The sequence below is a fragment of the Manihot esculenta genome, chromosome 5, assembly GCF_001659605.2.
Source record: "Manihot esculenta cultivar AM560-2 chromosome 5, M.esculenta_v8, whole genome shotgun sequence".
Lineage (NCBI taxonomy): Eukaryota > Viridiplantae > Streptophyta > Magnoliopsida > Malpighiales > Euphorbiaceae > Manihot > Manihot esculenta.
This window is the reverse complement of record NC_035165.2, coordinates 12,909,063-12,927,383: the sequence shown is the minus strand read 5'-3', so window position 1 is coordinate 12,927,383 and position 18,321 is coordinate 12,909,063. Positions and strand designations below refer to the sequence as shown.

Genomic DNA, 18,321 nt, shown 5'->3' with positions numbered 1-18,321 from the left:
CTAATTTTTTAAATTTATAGTTTTAAAATAATTTACTATCTTAACTACTATTTCAATTAAAATATTAAATACTATTTTTAAAATTAATATCAAACAAAGACTAAAAGTTTTCTTTAAACTCATTTACCAATTGTGCAAGTCAAATTCAAATATAAATATAAGGAGATTTTATACCTACTAAGTGTATATACCTATTTAATTTTTTAAAAAAAAGCAAAACTATTATTTGTATTAATAAAATTTCATCAAATAATAAGGGATGTCATCCTAAATAGAGAGACGATCATATCTAATAGATTCTCTAATTAAAAGTATGAGCAGTTAGAGTGGTATGACGACTAACCTATCTAACAGAAATATCAATTCTAGAGTTTAACAAAGATTTACAATTATTCAAAATCAAATCTAGTTCAGAAATGTCTAAATGTGGAGACTGAAGAGTTTGAAACATCTGCAAACAGTCCATAAGAATGCAGTTATTAAAAGGCAAAAATTCTGTCGCAAAGAGCAAACAGTGACGGAGAGCTAAAGTTTCAATAATTACCGGCGTACCATTACTTTTCGAGAAACTAGAAACACCACGTTGAAATATACTCTCAGAGTTTTCCACAAAAAAACCGTAGCTAATAAAATCTTGAGTTTGAAATAAAACCCCATCAATGAGACAAAGCCAACTGAAATTGTCCAAATTTGATACAAATCTCGGCGGTGCAAAATTACCGAAATCACGCAGTTACAGGCTTGTCAGTCTCTGATTCTGATGAACAGATGCTCTGAGGAAATCATCCCAACCAAACTTGATATCTTCTTTCTTCGACCTCAGCTGCAAGTTACAGAAAGTCTCCACATGACCCAGTTTCCTACATATATAGCAAAAAATAGTCAGCTTTTCATATTGAAACTTCACAGTAAATACAATACCATCATCTCCAACAAACTTCTTCCGCCGTTTCAAATGTTGCCGAATGTCCAAACAAACTTTAACTCTCATAGGGCCTGGCGACATAGCTTGTATCTCATTCCAAACAAGCAAAAATCGATTGTACAACCAAGAGCCCCCTATTTGCTATATCTTCAAAATCAACATTATTAAAAAATCAAAATAAATATTTTTTTGTCTCTCATTTCATAATAGATACCCCTTTAAAGAATACTATAAATCTATCAAAGAGGTCTGCATATTCTGAAAATTGATTGGATTGTATGTGAGAAACATCCCATCATACAAAAATCATAAGTGACGATCGGAATATCTCTAGAACTCTTAATAGGGACAATATCTTCTTTTTCATCGATAGTCAATTGATACAGATCGTCTTCCATAGAGAAGGGAAAAGAAGAAGTTAGGTTTAAAAAAGAGAAAAAAACGAGAGTATCGAGTCACAAAGGGACCACGGATAAAAACTTACATCGAAAGTCATGAGTGTTTGACATACCTATTTAATTTAAAATTTATATATTATAATATAAACATTTAATTTACATTTCCTAATTTTATCTAAAAAACCATTCAATTAACTTAAATGTATATGCACTATAATTAATTTTACAATAATTTTTTGAAAATAGTTTTTTACTCAACTCATAAAAATTCCTAACTCGAATTTTCATAATTCTATAAATAACAAATTTGATTAGTATATTAATACTTCTTAACATTTGAAGGTCTAAAAAGTAGCGTGTCAATTTAAAAAAAAAAAAAAATTTTTTAAACTCATTACTTTATTAAAATATAAAATTCAAGAAAAAAAATTTGCATGAATGAAAATAAATGAATAATTGAAATAGGGAAATAAGAAGTGACAAAATGATGAAGTGATGGAACCAATTAATTTGAAAATAAATAAAATTATAAGGTTAAAAAAAGGCAAAGTAATCCAAAATAATATACAATGGTTGGTGGATATTATATAGGAACATCATCCACATGTATGCCTTACTCATTTGTCTGCTTACCCACACTATGCTTATGCTTATGCTTGGTGCTTTGCTTTTGGCCCCCACTTTTGTACAACTCAAGTGCCACCCACCATTAACACATAATTACTTTTTTTTTTTTTTTTGGGATTTCATAATTATTTTTTATTTTCATTATTTTTAATAAATTAAGCTGTAATATGCATATATAAAGTAACAAATCATACAAAAGATAATAAACTATTTTTGGATTTAACCAATCAAATGAATTGACATAGGTGGATTTTAGGTTTTGGGATCCAGCAAGAAAAACTACTGGTCATAGGTCAATTCAGAAATGTCTAATGCCTTGTTTGTTGAAAATAAAATAGAATCCTTAGGTTGATGTCCATAACAAATCACTGTTAGGACAAAAGTAATTAAACACATCCTTCACATCTCTTGCCGCACCCCTTTCATGTCCAGGTTGATTTTCATTTAATTTCTTGATGTTTGATGCTGACTTTTTCTTTTTTTTTTTTTTCTTTAAAAGAAGTTTTTTTTTGAAAAGAAATTATTATAACTTCCTTAAATTAAATATAAGTTGTATTTAATAATTAAATTAAATATGTCTAATTTTTTTTAATTTAATGATTTAAAATAAAAATAAAATAGATAATTTTTTAAAATCTCAAAACCACAGTATTTTTTTATTATTGGAGCCTATCTTTTATATTTATATTATTTATATTTCTTAAAAAATTAGAACTGAAAAGTTTATTTTTAATATTAAAAAAAAAAAAACTAAAAAGGAAGGCAGCAGAAAATTGATTGACCTTGACAACCCCACGTGGTAATCTAATACTCCAAATCTAAAATTCAACCCTACTCAATTCGTCTGATCCTTTGCTGATTCAGAAAATGGCCCAAATTTGCATTATGGATCTATCAAATTCCATGCCCACATCATCACTTCACTTGACTACTGAGAATTAAATCATTTCATTTTCCTTGAATTTAAATCCACCTGTAAATTAAATCTCTCTCTTTTTTAATAATTTATTTGTATTGAAGAGAACGTGCAATTTCCAATCATGACATGTCACCGGTGATGATAGTTTGCATACTTTGAATTTGGTTTAGATTTTGTCATGTTAAACAGTTATTAGTGATGACTCATATGCTACATACTCAATTATTAAAATAAAAATATTTTAATTAAATTTTAAATATTAAAAATAAAATATAAAAAATAAAAAATTTATTAAAAATTAAAACAGAATAATTTTAATATAATTTAATTTCTCTATATTATTATTAGCACTAATCGGTTCGATTTAATTTTTTTTAAATTTTTTTCTGATTAAAATCGAACTAAACATAAATACTTAAAATTTTTAAAATTAAAAATCAAATCGAATTGAATTAAAATAAATAAAAAATTAAATTAAAATTTTAAATTAATTTAATTTCATCAATTGTTTTTGATTTGAACGAAAAAGTGCTCATCCCTATTACTCCATCTGTACAAGAGACAACTGCTTGTCCTGACTTAGAAGGTGGGTCGTTTCTCCACTGCTAGGTTGGAATGTAGATAGCTTTGTTATTATTTTTATTAAAAAATTAATAAAATTTAACATAAATTAAAATATGCATATGAAAATCTATAGCATTATTTTAATATAAAAAAAATTGAATGTTTTAATAAAAAAAATATTATGTTTTGTAAATTTTTCTATGTAAATGGTTGATATCTTTTGTTTCTTTTTTAATAAATCTCTTTTACTTCTTTTTATTAAAATAAATATAAAATAGAAATTATTTTATGGCTATTAAAATTCAAAAAAATAAAAGCAAATTTTTGTATTTGTTAATCAATATAATTATTTAAGATTTATATGTACATTTTCATGCGAGAATTTTTTATTAATATTGATAAATTAGTTTAGAATCAATAAAATGATAAAAATATAAGATAGTATTGAAAAAACAAAATTTTAGAATTTATTTTAATGATTAAGCTATACGATAATGTTGGGAAAAAAAGGTAAATTTTTTAGAATTGGTTAATTAGTAAGCATTTATTTTAATTAAAAAAACAATTAATGAGCATTACTATATTAGGGCTAATGTATGGATATGGGCTTCAGATTCTTGGCACTCACAGTCGGCTGTGGACCTTAAGCAATTCGAGTTGGGCCAAAATTTTTGAACTTCGTCTTATTTAAAGGCAATAAAGTTGATATATGCCTTCGAATTGTTGTTAAGTGTTGGAGGAAGTTCAAAAATGCTTAAATAATTAATTAATAAATTTTTTAAAATAAATAAATTTTTTTATATTATTGAAATTAAATAATAAATATTTAACGGTTAAAATTAATAAATTAAATAGTTAAAAAATTTTAAATTTTTTATAAATATTTTAATATATTTTTCCAAATTTATAATCAATTAATAAGTTTTTCTTTGATTGAAATTAACCTTTTTTTCAAAAAAAAATAATCATTTTATTCATGTAAGTGTGAGCTCCTCATAATTCGATAAGTAAATCGTGACGCTCCTTTATAATAACTAGTAATTTGAGAGAGAAAAAATTTAGTAAACATAAATAATAATAAAAAAAATGAAGTAACAAACAATCAATTTAAGTATTCATATACAAACTAAAATTATTAATAAATATGTAGAAAGTGGAGATAGATATTTTCCGAATCTCCAATAATTAAATTGATTATTAAAATAAATAATCAATTATTTAAAATATTTATTATTAAATTATCGATAATGCCTCATAATTATATTTTTATTTTTTTCATAATGGTCTAAATGATAATGTTTGTTGTTTTTGTAATTAATTTTTGAAGTTTAGCTAAGAAGGAACTGCTAAATTACATTTTAGAATAAAAATTAATAAAAAATTATCTTTCTTAATATATATAATAAAACAAAATTAAAAAAAATATAGAATAAATGGAGTAATTACTCATAATTAAATGAGTATTATAATTTTTTATTTGGCCATTAGCATAATTAATGATAAAAATTATACTACAAAATAAAAGCGGATTAGTAACGGAAATTAGTAACGGATAATATCGGTTTCTAAATAATAACGGATTAGTAACGGATATTAAGATAGAAAACAATTTAGTAACGGATTAACATATCCGTTACTATTCCGTTACTAATTTTTGTAACAGATACAAATCCGTTACTAATTTGTTTTAATTTTCATTATATAGTAACGGATATTCAAATCCGTTACTGAAGTGCAATTCGTTAACATATTTTAGTAACGGATTATGATATCCGTTACTAAATTATTATATAGTAACGGACTAAATCCGTTACTAAAGTTAAATTGCTAACTTAAAAACTTTCCTCTTTTTCTCCCCCGTCATTCACACAAAACTCTGAGCTCTCTGTTAACAAATTAAATCCCTAGCTATATTGATCAATCGATCCCAGCTTCCTCTCTTGGTTCATCGCCGGCGGAATTTGACGCCAGACCAGTTGACGCCACTCCCCTTGGTTCATCGCCGTCAACCGTCTCTTTCTTCCCTCCCCTCGGTTCATTGCCGTCTCTTGCTCCCCTCCATTTGGTACATTGCTGTGTTCTATCAGAGATTGGTTTGAGATATCGTGTTCTTGCTTTCAGACCAGTTGACGCCTGCAGACCCCTTTTTTGCTTCCAGAGATTGCGTTCATCTCAAATTTTTCTTCTCCTTCAGTCTGTCTATAAAGGTAAGGATATTAAGGTTTTTCTTTTTTATTGTTTTAAGATTCTCTGCTTGTTTTGGTTGAATTAGTTGTTTCTTATATACAAGTTTGCTTGATGTCGTGATTTCGCTTGTAATATTTCTTTGTTTTGGTTGAGTTAGTTGAATTAGTTGTTTCTTAGGTAAATAGAAAATTTTGACAGCTCCCACCCATTTCCTTTCCTGGAATATTGTGGTCTTCTATTGTGTTTCTTAGGTAAACACAATCCTCAATTTCTATCCCTAAAATTCTTGCAAGCATTTGATATCCGGTTAATTAAAAATTAGGATATCTTATTAATATATGAATTTTGAGATGAAAAGGGTAAGGATAAAGTGTATTTATGCAGTTTTCTTGGAAAAGAAAGAAATTGATATTTGGATCCATGAAGTAAGAACCATTACTTAATAAATCAAGTCTGGTTTTAGTTCAATGGTTGAGTAAATTGATTGAATTTTAATCTCATTATAAAGCATGTTAAGCAACTGCTTGATTCTTGAAGGAAAATAATAATGAGGAAGCTCTGTTGTACGAGTTTCTAAAGTTGAGTGCAGCAATGCCTTTTGCTTAGCTTTCTTGCTGTCCATGTATATATTGTATTGATGAAGATGATGATATTTGCTGGATTTGGTACTAGGTTCAGGTTTTGAAATTTTTGCTGCTTTTCTGTATGCAAGTTATGCATGTAAGTCGTATCTAAGCTATTGTCGGTGCAGAGAATGTAGCTATGACCAATATATGTAAGCTGGGGCTTTGATCAATACAGAAAATGGTTCTTTTTTATATGTAAGCTGTAGTTATGTTCATTGTTCAATACGTGAAACTGTTCACTTCAATAGGTGTCAGATGAGAATCAGAAAATGCGGCTATGTTAAATATATCTAAGTTGTAGCTAGATGAATTCGGAAAATGGTTCACTTCAATTAGTGATACTTTTGATAACAGTGTCTCCCTTGCTGCAACCTTGCCAATGGAAACTGTTGGTTAAACTAACAGTATGGAAGTTGCTTTATAGATTAAGTGGATGGTGGTATGGTATGTAGACCACTAGGCTTGGAGTAAGAGTCTTAAACTTTCAAGTCATTGGCAGTGAACAAATTGAGATTTTGGTTTCTGTCAATTACATATTGTTAGTTTTTAGGGAAATCTTCTTCATGGTATATTTGAATTTGGCTTCTAGATTGTATTTAAAGTTTGTTTAGTTTTGAATATTCATTCATCTTTTTGGTTCTGTCATATTTATTAACGAAACTTGCAGCATGAATTCTTTGTTTCTTATATCTGTCGTTTTAAGTGGAACAATACCACTGAGGATTTGGGAGGCAGTGTGAACTGGTGGAGATGAAATTATATGTATATGTATAAAGAAAGTACACTCACATACACCTGTTGGTTTTTAAATAGGAGGCCATTGATTTTGGCCTTAAAAAGAAGGATGTCTTTATGCCCTGGAACACTTTACTGAAGTAAGAGGTAAAATTCTGGAGGTTTTAGTTGTACTCTGTAGACTGCAACTGAGTTGGATGTATCCAACTCAAATCAAGACAATTCTAGATATGATCCTGCAGTTTATATGGGAATGGAAATATCTCATTTTTTCAAACCCTTTTTTGGACAAGAAAACTGCATACAGTTGAAAAAACAGAACAATAACTTCTGAAACCAGAACCACAAAATAAAACTAACAATTATGAGTTATCGTTTTCAATCAGTTATTGTTTAATTATGCTAAAATTTAATATTTGTAATAATTTTTTAAAATTTATTGTTTTTAATATTTTATTGTATAAAAATTTATGTGTTTAACTAACCGTTTGAAGTCAAGAATTTTAAAAAAATTATTTTTTTATAAAATTCTTATTTAAAATAAAAATATAAGATTTTATATTATTTATAATCATATATATATTTTTAATTATTTAAATTAACATTAAAGCCTTATTATAATTCTTAACCCTACTTATAATATCTTATTTGACTCAGCTTTCCATTTTAATCCAAAATAAAATTTTATAAAAAATTTCTTAATAAATTCACTTTTTTGAGAAATAGAACCGTTAACGAAACCCTAATTTCACTTTCCAATTTAAAACAATAAATTTAATTAATTTAAAGAACAAATTATTTTTTAATGTATTTGAATGTCTCATAAATACGAATATTTAAAAAATTATTTAAAAAAAATAAAAGAAAACTCTAAATTTTAATATCTGAATCTCCACATGGCAATATTTAAGAGTTTAATGATTTTCAGAGTGCTATGTCTTTGTTTGAAAAGCTTATTTTTTGAAAAAATTCAAAAAAATTATTCTTTTAAAATTTTTGTACTTAACAAAACTAATATTATAAAAATTCACTTAAAATTTTGCTAAAATTAATTATTAAAATTTTATAAAAAATAATTTCACTTAAAATTATTTATATTAAAATTACTTTTTAAAAACTCTTTTTTTAAATTTAATATGGACTATTAGTATTTAATATATTTATAATTAATATTAAGAAATTTATTATAGTATTTTTTTAATTGAAAGAAATAACCTTTATATTTTAATGCTAAAAATTATAAAAATGTTATAAAAATATTAATAATAATTTTTTAAATAAATGTGATAAAAATTATTATTATTTATAAAAATAAATATTTATATTTAATTTAAAAATAATAAAAATTAAATTAATTTAAAATTATTATTAATTTATCTAATATAAAAGAGTTGAATTGAATTCTATTATATTTAAATTTATTCTAAATAATTAATTTTTTTAATAAAAATAAATTAAATTTCATTAATAGAATTTAATTTGTTTCCCTAGGAAAAATGCATAGGATTATATAAAATTTTTAGAAAAGATTTAAATTGTGGATTTGTTCAATATAATATTTTTAATTACAATTTAAATTTCTACGTTTAAATTTATTATAATTAAATTAACTTTATATCTAAAATTTTAATTAATTTAATTTAAAATCGTTTATCTTGTTTTAGCAGTTTGTTTTTGAGATAACTAACTGAAAAATACCTCATTTAATTATATTATACAATTATATTAAATTTCCATTTGTGTTGAGCATGTATTATTAATTTTAAAATATTTATTTAATTCAATTTTTAAAAAATTTTGATTAAACTAATTAATTTAAAATTATTGATTAATGTATAAATATAAATTAAATCGAGTAATTTTAAAAATACGTTTACTCTTTTTAATTTTTTATAAAAAAATAATTAATATCTTAATAAATCCTTTTTACAAAATTATCTGTTAAAAAGCATTATAAAAATTATATTTTTAATATATTTTTCATTGTTTTCTATAGTATTTTTACACCATGAAAAGTAATTATAAAAATATAGTAATTTTAAAAATTTACTTTTCACGATTAATCATCTAAAATAAAAAATAATTAGCAGTAATTTAAACTAATAAATTAGGCATAAAAAATAAATCATAATTAAGGAATTACACATGTCAAAATATTATGCTAGTGCCACATATTAACCTTAAAAAAAAAGGTCGCGTCAGCTCTTTAAAAAAATGCTACGTGTCAAATTTTGGAAAGAATTGCTTCCTATATATATATATAGATTCACAAGGGACGTGATAGAATGCATGGCAGAAGATGCTAATATGGTCTAAGTTAATACAACCATTAAAGATACACATTTCATCACTCCGCTACTTTAAATAGGAATTTAGATGTCTAATTTGAGAGATTCTATCCAACGAGCCAATCTCAATAGAACCGGTTATGGGTTGGGTTGGAATAAAAATCAAATTGAAATCGGTCAAAGCTCAAGGTTGATTTGAATTGTAATTGAATGGCAGTACAAATTAAATGGGAAATTAACAGTTTTGGACCAAAACTAGATTTTTTATTTAAAAAAACCATTTTCAATTTTATCAAAATGGTCTAAAATTGAAATTACGACTTGAAACTTAGAGATTGAGAGAATATTTGATTTATCCTTTTTATTTAGCTGATAACTGATCTGTTTTTAAACAGTTAAGTTTTGTGTTTGGTAACTCTTAAAATTAGGCGGCTAATAATTAATAAGTATCTTATCAGTTATTTTTTTATCAGCTTTAATTTTAAAAATTTTTCTCATAAGTTACAAACTGATGAAATTTTATAATTTATTTTGACTATATTATCCTTTTAGTATTTATTAATTATTAAATTTTCATATTAATGAATTATTTATAATTATAAAATAAATATAAATATTATACAAATAACTATATTAATTCCATTTCAAAAAAAACTATATTAATTATAATGTTGTTCATTTTTATATAATAAAATTATATATATATAAAATAAATTTATTTTATTATTAATCATATTTTTAAATTATATATATATATATTATATGATAAATTATCAATTTTATTGTATTTTAATAATTATTAAATTATATAATATATATACTTTTATACATTATTTATATATAAACTATAACAACTAGAAATAATTTACCAAACATTTCAAATATTTTAATTATAATTAGCAATTAGCTATCGGTTATCAATTATCACCACCAAATATCTATTATCAATCATTCGTTATATTTAATAGTTAAATAAAACCGACCTACATAGATCAGTTCAGGTTTAGTTTTTCAACGAATTAGAGTTAAACCAAAATCAACCTGCTAGCTAGAGATAATATCAGGGAATACAATTTTAATTATTCTAAGATAAGAGAGATGTTGGGTATAGACCAAATGAGATTGGGGCTATAAGATTTTCTTATTTCTAAGACAACCAAAGAAATTTATTTTATAAGAAAATAATTTAAATAAATATATATAAAATTACGTATAATTTTAATAATTTTTAAAATTAATTTTCCATGTAACTTCGTTTTTCAAACATCAAGGAATACAGTTTACTTCTCTAACATCATACACAGGCTCCACAATGTAAGATTTTAAATCCTGAAAAAATTGAGACTTGTTCACTGGAAGGAAAAGAGTTCACAAGCAGAGGTCCGCTTCATCTCAAAGACCCTTTTGGTCTCAAACCATGCATAATGATTTGCATATGTACCAATCAAAGGCTAAGGTATGGGGAAGAACGAAATCAAATATGGCTTCGCAACCTCACTTCCATGAATGAACTTGATAAGGAAAATAATATAAACTTCCCTTAATAAGGTGAATGGAAAATGGAAGGCTTGCAATTCAATAGAGAAATTATGAGTGACGTCCAAAGTCCTTGCAGCACCAAAGGCTAGCCCTAAAGCTGCCGCTGTGTAGAGCCCTCCTATTGACTAAACCACACATCGAGCTATCTAGCTTTGGTATATTCGCCACTCCTAGCAAAAGTGACTGCTGGTAATGGTATGGATCTCATTTTGGTGAGAAAGAGGCCGAACCACCGAAGAAATATTGAAGAAGGCCCTTGTTCTTTTGAGCAAAACCAAGTATGGAGGGAAAGAATCATAAGAAGTGCTTCAATAACAATCCTTAACATCTTCGAGCCCTTAATTCAAGTGTACACGGATCGCTCAACTAAACTTTAATGAGTTCAAATTTAGTTCATTAAAATTTTTTTTTATCTCAAATTTAACTTATTTTAAACTCAACCGGATATCCATATTTTTTAGGTGTAAATTATTTAAAAAATGAATCAAAATGAGTCAAACTACTCTTATCTAAATAAATCTCGAGAAATTTTCAAGCAACTAGTTTCATTTAAAACTCTAATAATTTTTAATTTAAAAATAATAAGTTTAAAACTAAATAATTTTAATTAAATAAGTATATTTATGAAATAGCTCATAAACCTCTCAATCCTTAACCAATCAGGTATCAACAAGTTCGACTTTTGCTCGTTTGGTTTTTAAGGCTCAAATTAATTTTACTCAATCAAAAACAATGAATATAGCTAAATTGACCTTTTATTGAGCCTTGACTCGAATGAGAAGCATCCCATTAGCTCCTACTGACAAAATAAGAATCTGTGACATACTGAAGAAGGCAAAGGCATGTATCTTGTAATAGAAGCTTGCTAAAGCAGCAACATGATATGATTGTCTGTTGCCTATATCTAGAGATTTTTTGGATTTCATTCTCTCCTTTTCATTGGAGTTTATCGTATGATGTGAAGCAATACTTGTTGGAGCAAAGAAAGTGCTAGTATTGGTAAACTGTGCGGGTTTGGTGTTTGGTGTTTGATGCAGCTTATATGGAATGAATGATAGCTTTGAAGGTTTTGAGATGCTGATCTCTTGAAAACTGAGTTTATCAGGATGCTGTCTTTCTTGAGAAATTTTATAGTATAGTCATTGTACGTACAACGGTTGTATTAATTATAGCCATTGATTACAGTGAGTTACAAGTAGGTTCCACATAATCAATGGCTAGCATGCAATCGTTATACATAATAACAATTACATAGAATAATTTTTCATATTTCTGGGTGTAGATATCACCATTTTCTTCTCAGGCTTCTGTCATTTATTGCTATTTTTTTTAAGGATTATTTCTTCTTTTTACTCTGTTTGGTCTGTCTTTCCTTCCATCTTCCCTGGGGTAATTTCGTGTTTTTATGCTTTGTTTGAAGTCTATATGCTGGACACACATTGCTGGTCATTTGTCCTTTATGGTCGTTGATCTCACTATGGTTGATTCTTGATCAATTGTTTTCTTTTTTTTTTTTTCATGGGTAGTTACTTCACTACTGACACATGCAAATGAGCTTTCAGCACATGCTGATAGGGTTGCAGCAGGCTTGTATTCTGATTTCGCTTCAGCAATTTTTTTCTGGACGTGCCAAAAATGGTTTTGCTCTAGTATGAAGGTTTAAAAGTTAATATAAGTTATTCATTATTACAAGGTTGTGCAGGGAACTATACCGAGTCCTTTCTTATCTACTTTTATTTTTACATATTCTTGAATTATGTTATCATGCTGGTGTAAGACAAGCCATTGGATTCTGCCTCCACAATAATGCTGCAGCTGCTGCACTAGCTACTGGTGCCAATAAGCTGCTAATAGTCAACTGGGTAATGTCCTATTAACTATGATGCTCTTTTTAGCTTATTATTTTGTCTCATGCTTTTGATAAATAAATTGACCCCCCACAATTTTTTAATCTTTCTCATGATTATTGCAGAATGTTCATCATGGAAATGGCATATGTATTTCTACTGTTGCACGTCAAATTGAAGATAAGAAGATTGGTTGTTTTTTATTTAATTTTTATAGTGGTTAAATGAATAAAACTATGACATTCAGCAGCTTGGGATTAGAATCCCACATCGTCCAAGAGCTGGGAAATTAGTAGGTTTATATATTCCAGCCAAAAGCTATTATAACGATTCTAATTAATCAATTTGAGTCGTATGTAAAATGAATTTAAAAGTTGTTTGGCATTTAGCTCTTTAGCACATTTGTCTATTGCGCTGTTAGCGCCATTCTTTTCTCAACTTTACTGTCTGAAGTTCTTCCCGACTTGGATTTCCTATTGCCGGGTGAAAAATGCTCTTGAAACAGGCAACGTTGTCCCTTCTAAAACATTTTGCAATGTCTTTTTTCAACTTTGCTATTAAGTTAATGGTTGATGGTTCAAATTTGGGCTTGTATTCTTTTCTCTTCTCTTGGGTGCTTTGAAAATAGAAAGAAGGAAAATAAAATTGATCCACAATGGCGAAATATGTCTTATTTGCCTTGACCTGCAGAAGCACAAGTTAAAAAAGAGGTATAGGATGGAGTGAAGCACCAATATGGAGAAAATAGAGGAGAAAGAGCTTATTGTATCATTTCTTTAGAGGGAAATGTATTGTCTCCTTGTTCATCCCTTTCTGCTTCAATTTTATGCATTTTTTATATCAGAAGTTGCAATGCAATATGGCTATTTGTTTAGGATACTGCTTCAATTTATTTATTTATTTATAAATTTTAAGAAACAAATGCATAATGCTAAGTACATATGCAGTCGTCAATCACAATATAAGATAAAAGAAAAAGAGAATGAACGACCGAAATTTAACATCTACATCCACAGCAATACTGAGATAAAATTATGCTATAATGGAAAAGGTGTGATATAATTTCTCATAGACTGATGAAAAAAGTATAATAAAGTTATCCCATCATAGATTTCTATTTTTTCTTCAATTTAGGTTGGCTCACAATTTGAACTATGAAAAAAATATATTGAAGTAACATAATTAATATTTATAAAATTTTCCTCTTTTATCACTTATTTAAACAATGCCTTTAATTCACTGCTACCTCACCCGTCACGTGTATTTTAAATGCCATGAAGGACATAGTTAGATATGAGATCAACTCAGAGACCAAGTTGCAACTCAAGCTAATGGCATGTTCATTTTGCTGGTGCCATATGACTGCTAGAAAATGCAGACATGGGAATTGCTTATATGAGAAGACAACATTACCAACTGTGGCTGAAGAGACAAAGTCATTTATCAGTATGTTGCTGCTGCTTGTTTTCTTGGTAAGAGTGGACAGTAGGAGGGAGATTATTGAAAATGGGATGGGTTAAAAATCCCTGTGGCGAACCAATTGCGATTAAAAAAGGTGGATTGCCAAAGAATTCACAGTTGTTATTCTTCTATCAAAAGTTCAAAAGTGCATTTGGATTATTTTTGCCTTACAATGCAATCAGACAAGGTAGATAATATGCTAAATTATTATGTTACTACTCTACATCAATAAATCTCTGTCTTAATACCCAGCTAAAAGAATTTGTCTCTGTTGAATCCATCACAGTCTCATTGGTGCATGGTTTGTGGTGGTGCCACTGGGTAAGCAACAGGAACAACATAGGGAGGATGGTGTCCATGAGGAAGCATAACAGGGGTCCCAACAGCTGAACCCATGTGGCCTGGAGGAGCAGCAACTGGGTGCCCAACTGGTGCACCATAAATCCCCAACCCAGGCATATGGGGCTGAACGCTATGCTTCACTTTAGATCCCATAGCAGCAGCTGCTGCTGGGTTTGAGTTAGCTTGTTGACCAGTAATTGGTGGCTGATTAGACGACACATCTCCATTGTTTACACTAGTAATGTCATGGATGCTAGACCTTCTCCTGTCTCTGTTCATTGAGTTCAAGCGAATGAAATATTTCTGAGCATGGCTTGCAACTTGTGTAGGAGTTCTTGATATCACAAAGTTTCTTGATATGCTTCTCCAATCACCTTTTCCAAACTTATCAAGACCTAGCAGAAACAACCTGTACAAATTAACAAACAAATATCAGCTTATATACTTTTAACTTTCCATTACAGAAACTAACAATCAAACAATTCAATTCACATCATGAAGCTGAAGCTTGATCAAATATCAATCTCATAACAGTTCTTAAAACTCCCCAAATTGGAAAAACTCAGTTTTGAAGCTTTAGACAATGGTTAAAAGTGCATACAGACACATACCTATGCTCTTCTTCTGTCCATGGAATCCCTTTTTTTCTTTCTTGGTCCGACCGAGATCCTCCTTTTCCTCCATGTCCAGACGAGTTATGTCCTAAACCCAAAAACCCACTTCCATAACCACAATTCAATCTCTTTTCTGCAGCCACAGCCCCAGAAATTCCGTGAGAATCCTTAGCTGAAGAAGATGTTTCCTCTCCCACATAGTTAGGAAGTGGTATGTTTCCTGCCTCTATTGCATTAACATCCTCTACAAGTAATTGATAGTGTAGTTTCAGTTCTTGAACACTTTTAGTAGGCACCAAAGAAGCAATCATTTCCCAGAGTTCTTCAGATTCATCTTCTTCCTCAGTCCAATGCTTAGCAATTGCATTTTCAAAAGCTTTCTCTTCTTCTCTGCTCCAAGAAATTTCACTTTCCATGTTCAAAGAATCGGTGGGAATGATAATGATGAAAAAATCAAAATGGATGGTGTATTCAAATTTTCTTGTTATGTGGGCCTGTTTTTATTAGGACAGAAAAGAACCATAGAGAAAAATAAAAATAAAAATAAATGGTGTGCAGGATAAAGAATAGGGGTCACACGGTGGTGTAGTATAAGTAACTGAGGTAGGGGTGTAGGATAAGGAAGTGAGGTAGTGCATCAAACTATCAATTGAAGAGGACCACTTTGTATGATTTGAATGGTTAATTTGTCATCTTCATTCCATACTCTTAACAACAGTCTTTACTAAATCTCTTGTTTGATATTTCATGCTTAATTTTTTTTTATAATTATTGATTTCTTATAAAAAATATATTGTAACCTAATTTAAGTGATCGAGAATAATAACTAAATTTGATAGAGCTATCAAATAGACGGATTAAAAATGAAATAATATAATGTCTTTTTATAGATAATTTATAATAAAAATATTGTATTTAATTAGAAGTGATTAGTAGTATAATTTTGATTGAATTAATTTAATTTCAAAGTATTATTTATATATAATAATTTTTTGAAAAAAAGAAAAGGGAAAAATCTGCCTTAGAATTGAAGTGTGAAAGTTACTCATCTTTGAACCTATAGTGAGACATTTGCAATGATAGAGTTGGCAAAATTAGAGAAGAAAGGTACAAGAGAATCTAAACTACCAATCCTTACCCCTTTGGCTGCATTCTTCTAACTTTTCTCCTTACGCGCTTTTTAAATCTTTCATTTCATTCACACATTAATTTTTTTTTTTTCAATAACAAATTTAATAATTAAGGATTTACCCCGTATATCAAAAATTAAATTATTGGCCACAAACAAAAATTTAATAAAATAAATTAATTAATTGAATCGATTAAAATTTATTGATTAATTAGGCAAACATTATTATTAAAATGGGTTCGAGAGATTTAATTTTGAAGAAACAAAATTGTTTGAATTTAGTAAATTATTACTCACATTTTAGTTAAAATCTATATTTATATATTAATCCCATTTTATTGTTTGAGTTTTTATACACTCTTTATTGTATTTTATACTCCGACTATATATTTATTTACTTAATAATTCAGGTTATATTGTATCGAGTTAGTTTAAGTTTAATGAGTTAATTTTTTTTTAGATATGTTTAATAAAAATTGATTTTTTTTAAAAAAATTATTAATTGAAATATATAAAGATAATGGTAAAAAAATTATATTTTGCCAATTTTAATAATTATAATTACACTCTTTTACAAAATTATACCCCAAATTATTTACATTTTTCACATCAACCAATTAATAATAACAAGGTATAAATAGGGTGAGAATGTGTCGGGTATTTTTAAATATTATATCTAATAAATTTTTATAGAATGAATTTAAATAATTATAATTAAATTTGAAAAGAGTTTGAATTTAAAGTTTGGATCGAAGGTATTCATTATTTTGATATTTTTTATATAAATAATTAATTTAATAAAAAATATACTTTACAATAATATTTGTAATTATTTTATATGTTTTGATTTAAAATTAAAATTAAAATATTCTTTTAAAAATATTAAATTTTTTAAATAAAAATTATTAAAAAAATATTTTTGTATAAATTATTAATTAAAATATATTAAATTAAACATATTCGAGTTTTATTCGAATAGTTATAATTAAATTTGTAGTTAATTTGAAAAGTTTAGATTAATTCATCATTAAATTTTAGACGGGTTAAAGTATTAATAATATAATTAAAATTCAAATAAGTTAATTTTCAATTTTTTTTTCATCTTAATATATCTTTAACAATGTAAAAAATGAGAGAGATTTCGAATATGGTGAGAAATGAAAAAGTTATTTTTAATTATATAATCCATTAATTATATTTAAATTTTGAACTTTCTGTTGTATTAAAAAATGACAGGTACAATTATTTAAAAAATTAAAAATTTAGAGTATAACGATAAAAGTGGTAAAATTTGAGTTATTTTGCCATTTTTTTAAATTGAAAATTTATCATTTTTTTACTTTTTTATTTTCAATTTTTTATTAAAATAAAATTATTATTTTATTTTTATTTTTTTATCCAACTCAAATAAAGAAATTAATAAAGGGAAAAAAAAATACTCTTTACAATCCTTCATTTATTTCTTTTTTCTTAAATAAAAGAAATTTTTAATTTTGAAAGAATATTGTTTGAAGTTTACTTTTGAACAAAAATTAAAAAAAAAAAATCTTTTAATTATTTTGAAAAGCAGTTTGAAAGAAAGAGACCTTTCTTATTTTAAAAAAAAAAAAGAAGAAACAAGAGAGAATAAAAGATTATTAAATATAAAATTTTAAATTAAATGTAAATTATTTTTTTCTTTAAATAGTAAATTGGCTCAAGAGAATTGTCATATTGTAAGTTATTGATAAAAATAAAGTGTATAATATATATTGAGATAAAATCAATTTTTAATACTAGGACTCTATTTATTTTATAGAAAATATTTTTTAAAAAAATTTTTTATATATTTTATAGTGTTTGAATATTTAAAAAATTTAAATAATAAAAAAAAGTCATCTTTAAATTTTTATTTATAAATTTATTATTAAATTTATATTTTTAAATTAAAATTAAATAATAAAAAATAAATTATCTCATTAAAAAATATTTTTTAAATATAAATTATTTTTTACAAACCACGGTTAATAATTAAAAATTTAACTCAGCTTCAAAGTTATGTAACTATTTCAAAAACTCATAAAAGTTTAATTTCAGGAGAAATAATAATAAGAAAAGAGCTTATATTTTTAAAAGTTACA

At 26.5% G+C, this 18,321-nt stretch overlaps 1 protein-coding gene and 1 long non-coding RNA gene across 2 annotated transcripts; one reads left to right on the top strand and one right to left on the bottom strand.

Annotated features, from left to right (window-relative positions):
* The first annotated feature begins 5,027 nt into the window (after nucleotides 1–5,027).
* LOC110614847 lies at nucleotides 5,028–12,968 on the top strand. Its single transcript, XR_006350851.1, has 3 exons — nucleotides 5,028–5,640; nucleotides 12,335–12,670; nucleotides 12,781–12,968. It is a non-coding gene; the product is annotated as an uncharacterized LOC110614847 (long non-coding RNA).
* A 1,247-nt stretch (nucleotides 12,969–14,215) lies between these two features.
* LOC110614532 (transcription factor MYBS1) lies at nucleotides 14,216–15,565 on the bottom strand. The gene is made up of 2 exons (XM_021756088.2): nucleotides 15,070–15,565; nucleotides 14,216–14,867 (listed from the first exon to the last, which is right to left on the bottom strand). The coding sequence occupies exons 1-2, from the start codon at nucleotides 15,486–15,488 to the stop codon at nucleotides 14,405–14,407; spliced, it is 882 nt and encodes a 293-aa protein (XP_021611780.1). The 5' UTR covers nucleotides 15,489–15,565; the 3' UTR covers nucleotides 14,216–14,404.
* Nucleotides 15,566–18,321: the final 2,756 nt, after the last annotated feature.